The sequence below is a fragment of the Gossypium arboreum genome, chromosome 5 (assembly GCF_025698485.1).
Source record: "Gossypium arboreum isolate Shixiya-1 chromosome 5, ASM2569848v2, whole genome shotgun sequence".
Classification (NCBI taxonomy): domain Eukaryota; kingdom Viridiplantae; phylum Streptophyta; class Magnoliopsida; order Malvales; family Malvaceae; genus Gossypium; species Gossypium arboreum.
Window position 1 is genome coordinate 19,478,992 of NC_069074.1, and position 18,121 is coordinate 19,497,112.

Sequence of the window (18,121 nt, forward strand, 5' to 3'; positions counted from 1 at the left end):
TGATGACATTGCTAACCTATAAGGTTACATCATCACCTTCACTAGGGGACAAGAAGGTGATCCATACACAAGTAATAGGCGTACATGTGGTATCCCAAACCTTTCCTATAAAAGCTTTCTCACTTCTATAGAAAGAGAACAGATAAGAAAAAGCTCTCTTCACCGCTGCTAGCCTTCCTCTTTATTGATTCCCAGTATCAACAGGAACTAATTCCAACAACACTTTGAATTGAGATCATCAAGAGGCTCCAAAATATCTAAAATTCGTAATACGTTAAGGAAGAATACAAGTGTGGTATTCTCTTATCATACCACATACAAATTTGGGTTCTTAAGATTGGTGTTAAAATCTTCATTAGATCAGTAATACCGTTATTGATTGAGATGGAAGACTGGCAAAAGATCTATATTCAAAATTTTAGTTGATAACAATATGAGTACAATCTTTGAACAACCCTTATCCCTTCCTTTACACAGCCTCGACATAAGCATCTCAATAATCTTAAACTGCTTGTAGAAAAGGTTGGAAAGTTTGAGATATTTCAAAAGAAGTAAATCACACATTCCTTCAGAAAACCTTGAGACCTTTTTTATAAGTCATTATGCTTTATTAGGTTAATACGAGCTAAGCTGAAAGGGTGTATTTGCACATTAGGCCTAAAAGCTCTCCTTTTTATAAGGGATCAGCTTGTTGAATCCTAGAGAATATGTTATACGACAAAATAATTTTAAGTTGCGTGAATTCATATATAATTATTGAAAAATTAGTGAGCCTTAAATTAGACTTTAATAAAGTAAAATTCTTACTGTAAATTTACTCATAACTTAGTTCATATTAATTTTACTTTTAATATGAGTTGGATCAAACCCAAGTTAAAAGACTAAAGTTTTAATAATAAATTATTAAATTGAACATTGGTTTAACATGAATTTTGTTTAATAATTTGACTCAATTGTTAAAATTGTATTAAACGCAACTATGATGAAAATTTCTTATATGCCATGTTTTCGGATTTGAATGAATATGTAAGCTTAGTATATTTATTTTCAAAAATACTTTGAATTGTATGCTTATATATTTGTAAGTTGAATTTATGTTAAACATGATTTATGACAAGTATATATTTTTTGCATTGGTGATAATCTCAAAATTGATTGTTGGGAATAAGTGTGATAGCATGAAAGCGTAGGTCTAGGAACGGTGCTGGCTAGGAAAAACTTGATACTTAAGAGGATAATGTACATCACCTTTCTTTCTTCGAAACCTATTTGATTTTTATTCATCAACTATGCTCATTATTCCACTATCTAATTGTGATGATAAACTGAGTCATTATATAACATTGTGCAAAAACGAAGAATGAAGAAATGATAATATTGTTAAGCCAATCATCAATTTGGTTGAAATAGATGATACAATTTTTTATTTTCATTTCTCATGTCAATATTGTGACTAATATGAAAGAGTAGGTACTAGACAGTGGTGCCACTAGACACATTTGTGGCAATTAAAATATCTTTACGTCCTACTCTCAAGTGGAAAAATGAGAAGATGTTATCTATCTTAGATACTTTGGAAACTACAAATCTACTTAGAAAAGGCAAGATTTTGTTCAACTTTACATCTAGAAAAACTTTAGCCTAAGCGAGGTGCTTCATATTTCTAAAGTTAGAACCAAATTGGTTTTTGTTGGATTATTAGGAAAAGTTGGAGTGAAAGTTTCCTTTAAATGTGACAATGTTATAATAACTAAAAAAAAAAATACTTTTATGAGTAAAAATTTTTGTAACCATATATTATTTGCTATTTGTTTTAGGAATTATTAGTGATAATTTGTTGTAATTTGATACGTCAAATTAGGCTCTCTAGAACAATTGATGGGTTTGTTATCAAGCAATTTACGAGTATTTTCTATGCTTTTCATTGATTTTTATTTTTTTAGTATTAATGATTGTTTTTATTTAATTTTAGTCCTTTTGAGACCCAAATTGATAAAATGGTGCCATTGGAAATCTAATGGTGTGTTTTAGTTTGTGTAGGAAGATGACCACGACCAAACATTGAGCAGAACTGCACCTAGCATTGGTGTTATGACATTGATGCTAGGATGTCGAGACACTGAGCCTTCATCACCTTAAGGAAGCAATACTTCAATGAGAACCTTGGAGTAATCTGTCGAGGATGTTATGATACCAAGGGTTTTGTGTCATGACACCAAGTCTCCAAGGTTGCAATATCATTGCTGCTTGTTGAAGTGAAGGAGTTAGGGCCACTGTCGAAGATTTCATGACGCCAACTACTCAATGTCATGACATCAAGACCCTCTAAAGCCAAGATTGTGCCACTGTCGAGGGTATTACGACACCAAATCTTAGGTGTCGCGACACCGATGTTTGATAGGATGAAAATTATTATGTAACACCCTCTAACCCCAAACCGTCGCCAGAACAGGGTTACGAGGCATTATCGGACATATCAGACAACTTACTAATAATTCATAATTAATATAACATTCATAGTATAATTTAATAATTAAGTCTCTATATTGGACTCTCGAAGCCCAAAACATGGATTAAAAGTAGAAAAAGACTTGTTTGAGTATTCCGGAAATTTTTCGTATTTTTTTTACAAAAATTTTGACAGTATTTCTGCTTATTTTTACTTAAAATCCTATGCAAATTCAAACAAAAAACAAACCAATACCAATGTTTCAACCAAAGAATTTTACATATTAAACACTACTTGATCATGCTTAAATCTTAATCCATTGATTTATTACTTAAATTTTAAAGTGTTAACATATAAGTAACTAATTCATATCTTTCATTTCATTTCAAATTTAATACCAAATTTACTATTTTATAACTTTAAATTTACTTATCATCCAAAATTTCATAACTATCTAATTACAACAAGATCATTTAACATATATGTATATATATATATACATGACTCATGTACAACCACTTAGTACATGCCACTTAAACAAAAAGAAGAAATACATCACCAAAATTTTCTTGTTGGAGTCGGGATCTTTCTGGATGCTAAATTGGATCTTGAACTCTAATGACCTACGCACGGAAACAACCGTACACTGAGTATTTCATACTCAGTGGTATTACTATAAAACCAAACTATTTAACATTAATAAATTACAACATCAACCATAAGCTTTATAAATCATTTAAACTAATTATACATAATTATATATCACTTCATAAATCTTAAATTCATATTTTATTTTATTTTCATACTAATTCGATTCATAATTTAATTCATACATTCTTTCTCGCACTTTCAGTAGTGCCAAATCAATCAATCTCATTTTCAAATTTTCATTGCAATTATTTATCCTATTAACAAGGCTCGGACTCTGATAGATATACGGATTCCACCCAAACACACCAGAATATCCAATCCAAACACACCCGGAATAATATAAATCCTCCATAACACACTAGTATAATATAGCCTCCCAAACACACCAGTATATTATATCCTCCCTAATACACCAATAAGGCATTAAATGCCTCTTCGATTAAACCGAAGCATATAATAACAGAATCATCTTCTCGGCCGAGCTACAAATCTCCTCATCACATCACAATCCTACGGCATGCCATTTGTGTCCAATCTAGTCCGACAAGTTAATAAGGTATTATTTTACTTTTCCAATTTCGAATTCATTTCCACAACAATTTCAAATATTCAATCAATTCAAAACATCTATTATCTCAATTCACATATAATTCAATATTCACACATATTCTTACTTAATTTCAAATATTATTACTTACCTTATCTTAAATGTCCCATGACTACAAATTCAATATAACAGTTAATAAATAGTTTGAGTTATAGTAATACAAACCCGGAATATGCGCTTACTCCTCAACTATCTTTTCTTTTTCTTTGGATGCCGATGCCTTGTTTTCCTTGTTAGCTACGAAAATAATAATAACAATTTACATTATTAATTACAACATTAATTTAATAATTAATTGAATTTTTATTCAATTTATTCCTAATTTCAATTTAATCCTAATTAACTATTTTATTTGTTTAACTTAATTTATACGTCATTTCTACCCAATTTCCTTCTATATTCACCCTAACAATCTAATGTTCATTATAAAACTCTAATTTAAAATTTCTTTCAATTTAATTTCCTAAAACACAAAACTTATAGCTTCTTTTACAATTTAATCCCTTTTTCAATTCTAACTTAAAATTCATTCAATTAAATCCCTGATTCTTCTTTTTGTTCAACATAACCCATGCTTAAAAACCTAAGAACTTCCAAACCTTAATTTAATTTCAACAAAACTTTGTTTTCAAGCTTCTAAAACATCAAAATTAAGAGAAAATGGCTAAATTTAGCTTATCAATTAAACTTGAAGCTTTAAAATCCCAATTTTCCTTCTTCTTTTTCTTTCCCTTTTTCTTCCCCTGTTTTCGTTTTGTTCTTTGTTCTTTTCTGTTCTTCTTTCTTTTATTTTCTTTTATTCTATTTTCTTATTTCTTTTAGTTATTTTATATTACTTTAATATTAAGTAAACAAATTATTTTATAACAAATGTACCAATATTTTTATTACAATTGTCATTATTCAATTTATTTATTATTAAAAAATCTTATAATTTAATTATTATCATTTACTTATTATATAAGAAATTATATATATTTTACACATGTACCAATAATAATTATGCACTTGTCTTATTTCATAATATAATATCAATTTAATAATTATTAATATATAAATATCTTTTACTTATTATTTAAGAAAATATACAAATATATATATATATATATATATATATATTTACATGTGTATAAATACACATATCACACATGTACACTTCTATCATCATACATTTGGCACAAATTTTAATTTATTTATAATCTAATAACAAAATTTTAAATCAAATAATAACAATAATAATATTATTAATATTAACAATAATAATTAATAAAATCTAAGAAAAATCTTAGATTTTTCTATCCATTTTGCCGCCTCAATTATTACAAATGGTTTAATTCTTTTATTGTTTTAGAATTAAACTTTTAACCTTTACTCAATCTAGTCCTTTTACTAATTACTCTAAATTAAATTAGTTTCACCTAAGTAAAATCTAATTAGACATATAAATAGACTTATAATTATTCCTAATAATTATTTACGAACCCGTTTCACTAAGACGGAGGCCCGATAATGTACTTTTCCGGTCCCCACGGATTTTGGGTCATTACATATTACAATGGTAGTTTTTTGTCCAACACAAACACAAGTTAACCCATACACTTTAAGGGCATTTTTGTCAAAATTTAGGGTTAATTTTTTTTTGGTGAAAAGAAACAAAACAGTTGAATTAAATTATATTAAACTGAGCAAAAACACCACTTACTTTATCAGATAAAGGGTTACTAGCATCTCCCTAGGAGGATAAACGAATACCTATAAGCCTTCTTTCCCACCTGAGGCCATTTTAACTATATGGTTAGCATTGGTTATCCTCCTTTGAGACATGTCGTAAACACCAGTGCCCGACATGCATCAAAAGTTTCTAAATACACCTGATCAAAGAAGAACTCGATGCTGCTGATAGAGTGTCTTGGAGAACCTTAATCACCTCCAAGCAATCACTTTGAATCATCATCCTTTAATACCCACAACCTTGAATCTTAGTTGTATTAAAAATGCTTTTGTTGTCAAACTTAAAGGAGCCATCTTTTATCACCATTCTAGCTTAGTTTTTATTCTCTTCTCCATTTTTAGGTTTTAGTTCTTTACCTTTCTCAGCTTGATAGTTGTAGTTGGTAGTTTTCTAGGGTTTTTACTGTAGATTTTATTTCTTTACACTTAGATGCAAAAATATTATTTTGTATTTTGATTTCTATTAAAACCTTTAATACAGTTAAGCTTTGTTAACTCTTAAAAGTGTAAAAATCTTAACTTTAGTCATACTTTCTTCTTAATTGTTGTTGTTGTCATCTTCTATAAAAGCTCCATCAAGAGTCCTTAAAATTTTCTTAACCTTGCTTTTTATACTTTCTTTAATGAATCATTTGAACATATATTTGATTAATGTTCGTGTGTTAATGATGGGTGGTAAATAAATTTTATGGTAGTTAGATGATGGAAGTGTTGCATAGTTAATTTTTGAGATAGGAATTAAATGGTACAAGTTACACTAAATTGAATAGACTTCAAAACCTAAAATTGACGCCTCTAAGTGAACAATTAGATATGTGAGACAGAGGAGAAACTGTTGAGAACCAATCAACTGACCACTTTAACTTTCTGAAATGATATTTTGACCACCTAAAATTTGAATCGTTGTTAAAGACATTGACGTACCTGTTGTAACAAACTGTACCAGAGCATTATTTTTTTACACAGCTGGCATAATAGAAAATAAAATGACTAGTGTTGGATACAAGCATTGGGCTAGTGTCATCTCGGCCCATTAGCCATCAGCATTCGATTTCCGGAGTCCATCTTGGATTGGTCTTCTTGTTAGTAACCCTTTCAATTGGCCCACTGCCAATAGACGACCCATCGCCCGGTGTTGGCCTTTCCTTCTCGTCTGTTGACTGAATGTCTCCTTTCCTCAATTCTACCAAATCCCTAATTTCCTCTTAAATTCAATCGATTAGGGTTCTTTCCCCAATTCTTTCGAAACAGTTTCCAATTCCATGAAAAAAAACCAAATGGACAAAATAGAACTAAGAAACATAAATTAAAACAAGAGCAAGGTGACAAGCACAATTGCAAAATAAAGTAAGTTACATCGGAAGTAATCAAAGGCCATTACTTGATGACAAGCAAGCATGTTAAACCCAAAGGACTACTATAGATTCACCTAACACTAAAAGCCAACAAAATACAAATAATTAGATGACGCTTCGAGAGCAAAAAGAACCCATGGATATCGGTGAGAAACTGTCTAAGGGTAAGTAATAATGTTAAAAAAGTGAAGAGAAACATGCCTTTCAGAGATTTATAAGAGTGTATATGCTAAGCTTGCCAGCTTTAATAAAATTAACAGTGAACTTCCACAAAATAAAATCTATAGTGAGAAAGGAAAATGAAAAATTGAGAGACAGAAATTGTGAGAACTTTATAACTACTTAAATCATGATTGCCACACATTCTGTGGTTTAAAACAAAGAGAAACCCTAAATCCCCCGATCAATAAAAAACTAAGAATGACTTCTGTCGTTTTAGTGGTCTAGGCATTTGCTTTCCTAAGCTAGTTGTGAGGTAACAATTACATTTGGCATTTCCCTCTCTCAAACAGCATAGGCAAATAAATAGGTAACCCAAACAATTCCAAAACTTCCAAATCATCCAGAAGCATTGATATCCTGAATAGCGGATCTCAGGACCTCATCCCCAGCAACCTGCCGTAGTTTCTTTATAAAAGCATCCTTGGCCATCATTCCAGCCTGTGGTAAACAATTGGGCAAAAAAAAAAAAAAAAAAGATCAAAACATGCTTAGATTTTAGAATGCGACTTCCATTCCAAGCAACAAGATATATCTGGAGTTCCTTTTTGTATATTATATAGATGATTCAATCCGCAAGGACAATGATTGGGAATTATCTGATCGTCTTTCTCCGACTAAGAGGCGAAACATAATCAACTTGAACTCAAGACAGCTATTCGAAATCTGAGTGAAAGACTAGATTTATTATCTCATGTTCGCTTTTCGTGAAAAAATACCAATTGAAGCGGAGGGTTTCTTCAAACAGCAAGGAAGTGGGTCAATTATTCAATCAAATGATATTGAGCATGTTTAACATCTCTTCCCGAGAGGCAAGTGGGCTATTTCTTCGCAAAATTGTGCTCAATTTCATATGTGGCAATCGCCCCATCTCTTCGCTAGTTGGGGGAAGAATCCACACCAATCGGATTTTTTGAGGAACATATCGAGTGAGAATTGGATTTGGTTAGACAATGTATGATTGGTAAACAGGGACCGATTTTTTAGCAAGGTACGGAACGTATAGTCAAATATTCAATATGATTCCACAAGATATAGTTTTGTCCAACCTAATCTAATTGACAAGCAACCTACTTACCCTATATGTGCTGTATATCATCAATATTTCTTGGACATTGCCAGGAGGTAGAGAGCTCTTAATCTTCGAAAATAATTTTTCAAGGGAATACTTAACACCCGCAACTGCCCTCAGTGGAGCTTGACCTACAAGAGAACCATACAAACATACAAAACGTCAACTTCTAAAATATACAAGGAAACAAGAAAAAGGGTACCAAGGAAAGAAGAAAAGCTTACCTTGCATGTTACTAGGTCTGAAACTCACAACAGACTCGGGAAGAATATGCATGTTTGCAATATTTGACCATACCACATACCACTTCGGGTTCTTGGGATCATCAGAACCAGTGTCAAAATCTACACTAGATGGGAGATACTGTTCTGATCCGGCTTCTACTTTTTCGACATTTCCCAATATCACCCGGCACAGAATAAGATGTTTTAGACCATTACCATCAACATCAGCAAGCTTTGCACTGCAACCATTAACCCAACATTAAACAGATACAAAAATGACAGCGTGACAGTAAAAATTACCAGAAAAGAAACAACGTAACAAGGAGTAATGAAACCAATCAAAAACTGAGAAAACCTGGTATACATATTACATAAATATATGATACTAAATCACTTCTAGTTCTAGTTTCAGCTAGAGAACTGCCCAAGCCAGAATTTCCCCTTGCACCAACTAGGCTTGAGCGACTTCAATCTCAAATCCAATAGTAATCTAATAGGGTAACAGCCTTAGTCCCTGAGGTAAAACTAACTTACTAATAGTAGCAAACGAAGATTTTACCTCAAGTGTGGCAAGCCTACGGGAGATAAATAAATGCCAATCCCATAAGCATCAGCCGCGGGAAGCTTACTAGGTAACCCAAACCCATGGGCCAGCACACTCTCCACACGCTTGGCGGAAGCCCCAAACCATGCATAAACCATATTTGAAGTGCCCCTGGCAGCCTTAGTAATCTCATTCTGCTTTTGAAAAACTTCGTGACGAGCTTTGTCCAAATGCGTTTCTCGCTTACATTGATGAATTGAAGTAACCAAAGCTCCAGTATCAACTTTCGCAATTCCTTTCAAGAAATTATCCTTCACGAGCATAGACGTCATATCTGTTGCATTTAACCGTATCGTATTAGGCCATTTAGCATCTCCTCCCTCCTCCAAACGCTGACATTTGACCGCATCATTCCCCGCGGCTTTGCAAGAGGAGCTCACTTCAGGCTCCTCCTCCCTCTTTCTCTTCGATGAAGGTCGATCAATCTTAACTTCTATCTCAATCTTAGGATTGCAATTACAATTCTTATTTTTATAATTACAGCTAGTATTATCATCCCACTCACTACATTCTGATTGAATAAATTCTTCTTCGCTAAAAAAATCGCTAGGGAAAAAACACTTGCCACTTTCGTCTATCCAAGAAATTGACCGGCAATTACCTGTCGAGTACTCGATCTGCAGCATCCTCTTGAAATCAAATATATACTTCGAACCGTCAATCGACGTCTCGATAATCGGTTTCCGCTCCAAGAAACCGGCTCGGAGCGTTTCTACTACATCGGCCGAGAAATTAACCCATGAATCATTACGAAAGTACATGAACCGCAAAGGAACCGCGCTCCGTCCGAAATTCGCGTTGTTCTGCGAGAAATCTCGTTTGCAGAAACCAGATCGGACGCTGCCGCCGCGTTTACACGTACCTTTAGAGGAGGAAAACGATGCCGGTGCACTAGGAGGAACCCTAACGCCAGCGTATTCCACCAGATTCATGGTCATCGTCGCTGTTGAGATTTCTTGGAACTATAAACAATAAATTAAAAACCAAAAGGAACTGAAGAAATTCTTCAGGATTCAAACAAACAGACAGCCTGTAGAATCGGAAGAGATTGAAACAAAACCCGCCTTATATAAAGGCGCTCAAAGCATGAAAATTCCGTGAAAGATTAAGATTAGGGTTTTATGTGAAATTACAAAAGCAGGTCTACATATTAATGACCGTTAAGGCGGCGTTGCTGGAAATGAATAAGGGGTGTTTTAGATAATTCGATTTGAGGCGGTTACGGATTTGTGGGGCCCGCAACAAACGTTCGTTCGAGATGAGAGCGATGATTATTAAACAACAAACTTGTTGGCTAAGTAGCTTTTCTCTTCGTTTACTTATCTTTGCCACGTCAGATGTTGGATTCGGACTTTTTTTGTTCTTTCTTCGGCCCAAAGAAATTAGACATTTAAAAAGAAAAAAAAAATGAATTTATGCCTTACATAGGTCAACGCCCCAAAATGCCGCCTTTTATACTCTCAACTTCCCTTCAATTCCGTGTTCCAAACTTGCAAATTAAGTATTCTATAATTTCATTAATATTTTTTAGATACTCCGAATTAAGTTTTAAAATAATAAATATTATCTTTTTAAATAATTTATTATTTAAAATATATTATTAAAGTTTGTACTTTAATCCTTAAAGTGAACAAAGAAATCTCAACCAATGATCTAAAATGGTGTTTACTTTTTTAATTTTAAATTTAAATATATCTTCGTTTCATAATTTTTATTTTCTTTCATTCGCATTCGCATTTTGGATGTCACAATGCCGATATTTTTAACATAAATTAATATATATTAATTTTAGTTTCATAATTGAAAAGAGCTTAATACATGTAGTATAAGTCATCAAGGGCCCAAAAAGAGGCCCAGCATGCCCAAACAAAAGTAAACAAAGGCCAAGCCCATTCCAATAAAAAATCACAAAGAATCAAAGGGCACTAGCACCTTTACCAACCGCCACCAGGCACTGTAGTGCGCTCCGGCCAAAGAGAAAGGAGCACCATGTCTTGACCCGTCTTCTACTTCCTAAACAACCGGAACAAGAAGAACCTGTAGCAGCCATAAGCAAATACCCACCCATCTTCAACTAAGGGTCCATTTTGCTTCATGAAAAACAATTTACATAAAATAATTTTTGAAAAATAACTTAATTGTTAAAAATGTGATTTTTTTTGGATAATTTTATGTAAAATATTTTTATGATATTTGATAGGTTTTCTAAAACATCCTCTTCTTGTTCAAAATAATTTTGACATAATTTTATTTTTATTTAAATTAAATAGATTAATTCTCATAAATATAGTAATAGTTATTGATGGTTAAATACAATTTAAATTACATAAATAAATATGTGCTTGTAACATCTCCTTTAAACACAGTAACTGAGTAATATTAAAAGCAATTGTAAAAGATTGATATGGTTCGAACAACAAAATTATGACTACTGATATTCTTCATAACATTATATCAGTGGCTATTTATATAGACTTAAATAATTCACAAATATAGAGCAAATATAGGATCTTAATAGTTCAACGCCACGTGATTTATGGCCAATAATAGTTACTTAATTATTAGGAAGGACTAACAATGATATCAAGAACTACTGGAACACCAAGCGTTAGAAGAAACTCTATCCATGAATATGACTTCTCAATCCTAGAAAAAATCACCACCATTACCATCTTCTCATCACACTCCATCTGTTTCATTTCAATCTTTATCATCTCTATATAAAGACTGAATTACTTATCACACTCCAACCAAATCTTTCACGACCTTTAAGCCAATGTCATCATTTCAATCTAATGTTTTGAATAATGACAACACTACTTTAGCTACTAATTATTCTATTATTCACACTTTGGAGACTTTGGTGAATTACATGCAGTGTTACCAATAAAGAAAATTATTTTCTCATGTTTGCGAGTGCGCCAAGCTGCAGTTCATTTGATGTTAGCTTTACCCATATCAGTTTTGGCAAAGAGATGAAGCAAGAAGAGTAATTTTCAAGTTTTGGTGCCTTTAATGGGTATGAAGATAATCACAACTTCATCATGTTGTGTCCTAACACCAATAATGGAGGTTAAAATGTTAACCAATAAACTGAGAAGCCAAGTGGATAATATTTAAACAATCCCACCCATTTTAGCTAACATGACATGTATGAAACATAAAAGAAAATATTTTCACATTTGCTACCTCATAAAAAATATATGCTAGAACTAACATTAACACATATGTCCATTGCATCAAGTTTCATGGTTATAGCCCTGTTGAACAGCAAAAAAACTAGATTAATCATAAACCAATGGTTGACTGCAATTGAGCTACTAGAATAATCATGCTAGAGCATAGAAATTTTACTCCGACTCTTTTAGTACCTAAAAAATAATTAACAAACAGGATTTAAATACTTCCATACCCGACATTCACTCCCAAATAAAAAAAAACATATTCAACGTGATTTCACGATATCTAAATTTTCACCCCATAAAGATCCAACAAGCAAACCAAAATGATTTTACATTTAAACAGAGTGTAAATGAAATTTCATGAGCACAAATCCTCTCGTTTCTTACTAAGTAATTTGTTGTTATTATTTCAGGCCTAAATTTCTTTTTATTATCATTTCAATAGTATAAACAATTACGCAAAGCTATTACTTCCCAGATGTTCTAATATACTAATAGAAGTATATTGTTGACGTATAAAATTCAGACAAGCATGATGGATCTGTTTCCATGAAACATAATAACCTATAAGGTAATTCACACGTAGTTTATGTTGTATTCTTCCAACTTTTACGAAATTTATATATATATATATATATATTTAAAAAAAATTTATTCTTTGAATATTTATGATTTTTAAATTATTTTTTAAAAAGAGAAATTTGTTAATTCATTCCATGAATGAATCCATACAATTCGGGAAAAAAATCAGTCGTAGGCGATAAAGGATAAACTCTATTGATACAATAAAGGTTTCAGCCTCAACATTAATAGAATATTATGACATATTGACAATTGGCTCTGTCATAAATCAAGCATGACATATCTGAATTGATTGTAAGCACTTAATACGATAAGAAAATCGGCTTTGAATTGTCCAAAGTGACAAGCAAAAATTGGCAAAAGAACCAAGGATCCACCAAACTGGAGAGGACGGTGACAAAATTATCTATAAAATCACTTGCAAAAGCAATACTACATGTATAAACAAGACTAAAATACGTGATATAAGAGTAAACAAAAACTTTTAAAAAATGAAGAATTATTAAACAATGGAAAACAAAAAATATATATATAAAACTTAAGATAGAAGAAGTCCAAATCAACTCGTGGAATAATTTATTATCCTGAAATACGCTCAAAACAGAAATAGATTAACAAGCCGACGAAGAGCCACCCACTTTTCAAGAGAAACTGATGGAGGCCAGTGGAGTTTTAAAGATAACATGCAGCGTCATCCGTCCATCACAACTTGTGAAGACAATAAAAATACCCATAAAATAGATTTTACAAACTAAAAAAGAGAGAAGACACATAAAGTGAATAAAAAGAAGGGAGAAAGAAAAGGTTAATGGGAGAGAGAAAAAGACGAACAGCTAAAACAAAAAGAGAAGAAGTAAACGATTTGGAGAAAGAAGAGAAAAGTTTTGAAGGTTTCATTAAAGAATTGTCTTTAAAAGGTTAATTTATTATTCATAGAGATGGTAGTTCTAAATAATGGATTTATATAATATATAAATCTTAAATTATTTGTTCATGTGGCATATGAGTTAAATAGTGGTATATCAACAGAAATGTACGTTGACTACTAAGAAAGTTATCATGTCAATATTGTTAAAAAATTAATGTTTTAATTTCTATTTCTTTTAAAGAAAATTAACTTAACCTTTTTAAAAAGTTAACAGTCAAATTTGATTTTTTAAAATTAAATTAATAAAAATATAAATATTAAATATTAAATATTAAATTTATCACTATATCTATTTTTAAACTCAACTTGATTTATATCTAATAAAAATTTTAAGGGTTTTTTAAGGTTTGTATATGAATAACACTTATATATTTAATGTTTTAATAAATCAATCATTACAATTATAACTTGCAGAGCATATTTAGCAACTCATTACAATACACCTATGTTAAACTCACACGTAGTAATATTTGCATCTTAGACTTCAAAGTTTTGAAAGATTTCTTACCATTAAATTTAAGTCTCATCCACTTGTTAGTAATGGAGAGTTCGGTTCGGCTGAGTTGATTTTTGTGAATTTTTCGAATAGTTGGATGATAATTGGATTTTATTTTAGTTTTTATTTTTATTTTTATTTTTGAATTTAGGATTTTGGATTTATTTTAATAGTATGAGTTTTTTAATGATTTTTAGATATTATCATTAAATTTTTGTTTGATATATTGGTGATAAAATTTTTTTAACTTCGAAGTAAATTTAAAAATTATTAGTAGAGCTTTTAAACTTCAAAAAGTAAGGTTAGGGTTGACAAGTATATGAAGTATAGCAAACTATTTAAAAAAACACATGTCAAATTTTTAAGATTATTTGTAAAATAAATAAAAATACATACTAACCTTTTAAAATATCAATTAACTATACTTACAATTTCTTAAACTTGCTAATGGGATTAAAAGAGCATTAAATAATACACTTCATTTAATAAAATCTCAAACTATTTTATTTTTATAAATATTTCTAAAATAAAAATTCAACATGATTTTTCTTAATATATTTTATATAAAATGTTTTCATCATAAAAATATTAAAATAATTATAAATCAAATACAAAATTTAAATTGGTTCGAGTAACTATGATTATTTAATTTTTATATTTAGCTCATTAAAAGATTGATCTAAGTTAAATACAGAACATTTAGCAAGTTTTATATGAGAATTATTTAGAAAACGATATTAAACTAATATGAAATTCGACTGTCAATAGTTTTTCGATATATAATTTTATTATCTGTAAATTACTATTCATTTGTAGTAGAAAAATCTGCTTCATTCATTTTATTTTTTTCTTTGGTTTTTATGCAAGTCAAGATTTCATTATCATTGGTTACAACTTAAAGAATAAATAGAGGTCAACGGCGTGCTCTTGTGTTTATTTTCTTAGCTTTTAAACTCTTCCAAAGGTTTGGTTACGACAAAAATGTTGTCAGCAGTGAGTTGGTAATTTTGACAAAACTTTGGTTTTGTTTTCTGTTTTCCATATCAAGGTGCCCTGATTACAAATTATTCTAAACAAATTCCAAGCAAGAGTTTTTTAGTTTTCTTTTCATGATTTTCTTCTACGTTGAAAATCTCGAAGGATTCGTTGGTAAGCCGTAAACATCATGGGAAATGGTTATTGTTTTCATATAGAAGTTAGTAGTGTAAACCATATAAATAAAACCTTATTGTTTGAATTTAGTCGAGACTTCATATTCAAATTTAAAGTCAATTCGTTCAAAAAATAATATTCTCAATTCTTTATTATATAAGGTATTTTAGTTTTAAGATTTAGGATGTTAAACTCAAACTATCCAATGAATTTTGAATTAGTTAATCTCATTTGGAGTAATTTTTTTAAAAAGGAATATTAGCAGGGATGAATATATATATATATATATATTTATGATGAATAACTGTAGCAGTTATGGTAATTATTTGTCCCAGCCCACTCTACTTCACTATTTGAAATTATTATTTGACCATTGTATATTTATAATTATTAAAGGGTAAAAATATGTTATAGAGAACTCATATGTTTTATGTTTAAATATTTATTAGTTTTAAAAAATTTAAAATACTTTAAAAATTAATAAAATTAAATTGAAATGGGGCAGTATGCGGGGATTGATACATCCAACATCCATAAGGTGAGTGGTTTTTAAAATTAAACATCCATAATGGAAAGGGGTGAGTGATGAGGCAAAACACAGCAACTATGAAGCAATAGTGAATTTGACAATATTCGCACCCTAACCCTGTTTCATTACTATCCAATTTATATTAATTGATATTTAATTTTTTTTAGACTTAATTAATACTTCAACTTGAAATTGATTAACCGAATTAGTACATAGCTAATCAACTCCACATTTTTTTATTATTAAAATTGACAGTGAATAACACAACACCATGTGGCAAACTATACCAACCAAGCATTATTTGAGAAACAATAAAAACTAATAAATATTGAAGATGTATAAAATCTAAAATTATATAAAATCATAATAAGAAAAACTATAAAAATTCAAGAAGCAATTCTAAAATTATATATGAGAAAAATCCAAAAACTCAAAAAAAATTGAAACTTTTATAAAAATATTAGATTTTTATACTATTATTTTTAATATTAATATCATTATAAATTCTTATCATATATAGTTATTTCTAACACAATACTTAGAACTACCAATAGTTCCTCTCCAACCTTTAAATAGGAGGATAATACGCTTTAGCGCACTCAAACCCACGCCTTCTTACACTAGCAACAATGTCTATGCCAATTGAATTAAGACTCAATCGATTTTTATACCATTATTTTTAATTATAAAACATATAAAATAATTAAAAATTGTACCTCTAGAATGAATTTAAATAAATGATCTGCTTTATTAATCTAAATCTAAACACTTATTTGTTTAAGTTATTTATGCACATGAAATAAAAAAATTACAAGATTTTTAAATACTATTATTCTTTAAAATTTTAAAAATTACATTAAAATTAAATATTTATAACTTTGCGTCTAACAAGTATTAAAAAGTTTAATGGCGTAAAAATGTTATCAAACTTTAAAAAAAAAATTTAAGTCCCTACTCTTTTTTTTTTTACTAATTAGGTACTTAAACTGTCAAATTGTATAAAAAAGGCTACGGTGGATCTAGGGGGAGGGCTGACAAGGGCCTCAACCCTCCTAAAATGGATAATTTTTTATTTAGGCCATTTATAATTTATAAAATTTACACTTTGCCCCCTCAAATGATAAAAAATTGATTTAATTCTCTAAAAATTATAAAGATATAGGTTATTAAAATGACGAAATTGCATTTTTACTAATTTAATTTCGATCACCCCCAAACAGATTTCCTAACTACGCACCTGCTTCTGCACCCCCTAAGTAAGTTGTATTTCTGGATCCGCCACTGAAAAAAACAACTTAATTAACAAATTTCAAATTCAATTATTGATTGAGTCTTAAAAAAATTACATACCAATTAAGTACAAGTTACTAAGTTTAGAGGCTAAAATAAACATTAATCCTTACAAAAAAAAAATTTACATATAGATGTGTTCATAAGTTAAGCTGAATTGTGATCTAATTTTAAAAAAGTTTAATGCTCAGGCTTGAGCCCGACTCAATTTAACCTGTCGCAATTGTCACAGGTCGCGGATTAAAACTAGTGACGAATGCAAAGATTGTCTCATGGAGGTCAATTGATTAAATGTGACTCATTTAATCCACTTGCACTGACCCGATTCATGAAATATATGAAGAAGCCCATCTACTTAAAGCCTTAATAGTCCAGTGAAGTAATCTAATAAAGCCAGAGTTATTATGGTAATTATTATAAATTTCAAGGAATAAAGATATATAGAGTTTAAATCTTTTAGGACTCTCATCTTGTAGATACACAGTAATTTTAGTAGTCAATGTAATTCGATCTATACCGTTAAATCTACAAGAGCTCAACTATAATTAAATGTATTTCCTCCCATTTGTAATCACTCAGTTGTAAACATTCAAAGTTATAGAATACTTTTGAAAGCATTTACTCAAATACTTGGTGTGCACTATTTTTCTTGTGGCTTTTTTGTTCGTTCGTTACTCTTTTCGTTTTAAATTTGTTTTTGTTTTGTTTTGATGCCTTAAGAGAATTTGAAATTAAGAAATCACCCAAAGTCGTGCGATTTGCCAAATTAATTAAAGATCTAGTCCCTTAATACAATGACTTACTTTACTTGCAAAAATTAATTTTATTATATTTAAAAATAAATAAAAAAATATTTAATTTGAATTCAGAAATCAAACTCACTCAAAATTGAAAAATCCTTGTTATAACCCACTCGCACAATCACTTAACCCATTAGAACATTCAATGCCATATTCGGTTAGCCCATTGCATCATTAAAATAAGGCCCATATCTGCATCCAGATTAATCCACCCGTCCCATTAAACATCAAAAACCGGTACTCCAACGAG

General features: G+C 30.3%; 1 protein-coding gene and 1 pseudogene across 1 annotated transcript; one reads left to right on the top strand and one right to left on the bottom strand.

Moving 5' to 3' along the window:
• Nucleotides 1-6,995: 6,995 nt before the first annotated feature.
• Nucleotides 6,996-10,181, bottom strand: LOC108453511 (probable inactive poly [ADP-ribose] polymerase SRO3). Its single transcript, XM_017751647.2, has 4 exons — nt 8,868-10,181; nt 8,309-8,547; nt 8,091-8,215; nt 6,996-7,453 (listed from the first exon to the last, which is right to left on the bottom strand). Exons 1-4 carry the CDS (start codon nt 9,848-9,850, stop codon nt 7,352-7,354), a joined length of 1,449 nt encoding a protein of 482 aa, XP_017607136.1. The 5' UTR covers nt 9,851-10,181; the 3' UTR covers nt 6,996-7,351.
• Nucleotides 10,182-10,354: 173 nt separating this feature from the next.
• LOC108450961 (uncharacterized) lies at nt 10,355-12,025 on the top strand (annotated as a pseudogene).
• Nucleotides 12,026-18,121: the final 6,096 nt, after the last annotated feature.

What these genes read in the sequence shown, in the direction of transcription:
- LOC108453511 (XM_017751647.2), bottom strand. Translation starts at nt 9,850, where the DNA reads ATGACCATGAATCTGGTGGAATACGCTGGCGTTAGGGTTCCTCCTAGT. An exon ending in GTAGGCTTGCCACACTTGAG is followed by an intron (nt 8,548 to 8,867) that starts GTAAAATCTTCG and finishes TAATGGTTGCAG; the next exon opens with TGCAAAGCTTGCTGATGTTG. An exon ending in TGATATACAGCACATATAGG is followed by an intron (nt 7,454 to 8,090) that starts GTAAGTAGGTTG and finishes TGTTTACCACAG; the next exon opens with GCTGGAATGATGGCCAAGGA.